The 1,007-nt window shown below is 48.1% G+C and overlaps 1 protein-coding gene across 1 annotated transcript in view; it reads right to left on the bottom strand.

Moving 5' to 3' along the window:
- Nucleotides 1-778, bottom strand: part of PLPP1 (phospholipid phosphatase 1) — a 70,252-nt gene extending 69,474 nt beyond the window's left edge. Inside the window, exon 1 of the mRNA XM_085297711.1 lies at nucleotides 711-778. Within this exon, the coding sequence (XP_085153837.1) occupies nucleotides 711-778 (68 nt within the window). The remainder of the gene's footprint in view (nucleotides 1-710) is intronic.
- Nucleotides 779-1,007: the final 229 nt, after the last annotated feature.

A 1,007-nucleotide genomic window follows, 5' to 3' on the forward strand; every position in this document is an offset into this window, starting at 1 on the left:
CTGCCTGACGGAGGCGGCCGCCCCTCGTCCGGCCGTGCCGCGGGTCCTGCCTCCTGGCTCGGTTTTGGCTGGCCTGTCTTGCCGATATGCTTTCACTAGGAGGCTGATTTATTAGCCCCATTAAAAGAATATTAAGGAAGCAGCGCCAGGCATAAAACCGCTTTGAAAACGTAGCAGGGCGCTGGGGCTGTTCCTCCACCTGCCTTTCTAGCTCGGGGGAATGAGCTGCGCTAACTGTGCCTTGYGGGCCCTGCTCAGCTTTCRGGTGGGGTGGCCCGTTGGATGTGARGGGCACAGGGACAGTGTGTTGAGATCTGCAGGTTTCAAACCGCAGACAGGAGAAGGAAACTGATACTGGTGGCCTCTCGGGGAAAAACCTTCAACCCAAGCACCAGACCTTGCCAGACGCGAGCGAATCCGACCCCAGCAGCGCCTCAGCAGCAAAGGCAGCTCACCCGCCTACGTGCCACAGAGGTGGGAAGGGATTATCTGCTGTGCGTTTCATGTTTTTTTAAATAAGGAAAAAGCCTTCCCTGCTTCCATCTCAACACAGAAGAGGCTTGGAAAATTGCAAAAGAACACAGAGAAACTGACTTTCAGCCCAACCCAAAACCAATTTTTTCCTCTGTTGAAAGCTTTTACTCGGAAAGAAAATACCAACGTGAAAAACGTTCTCTGAACAACGTCGTTTTGATTTTAAAAGCACTTACCGCAAAATAGACAAATTTTTTTCTTCACCAGCATTATTACTGCTGTCACGCATAAATCTGTCACTCATGCCACTGAGCACATTTGTGTTTTGTTAAGAAATTGTAGATGGGATGACTGGCACTGCGCTCAGAACATCAGGCATAAACTCTTCTGCAATTACTTATGTATTCCACCCTAATGCTGTAAACAGCTTTACTTCGTATTACATCCTAAAGGCTGAGTAACAGGTTTGAAAGATCAACAAGGGAAACAAACTCTTGGGATGGAAATACTTAATTAAATATGTCCTATCTGCA

Source organism: Rhea americana, unplaced genomic scaffold (genome assembly GCF_003343005.1).
Source record: "Rhea americana isolate MKP2758 unplaced genomic scaffold, rheAme1 scaffold_13, whole genome shotgun sequence".
NCBI lineage: Eukaryota > Metazoa > Chordata > Aves > Rheiformes > Rheidae > Rhea > Rhea americana.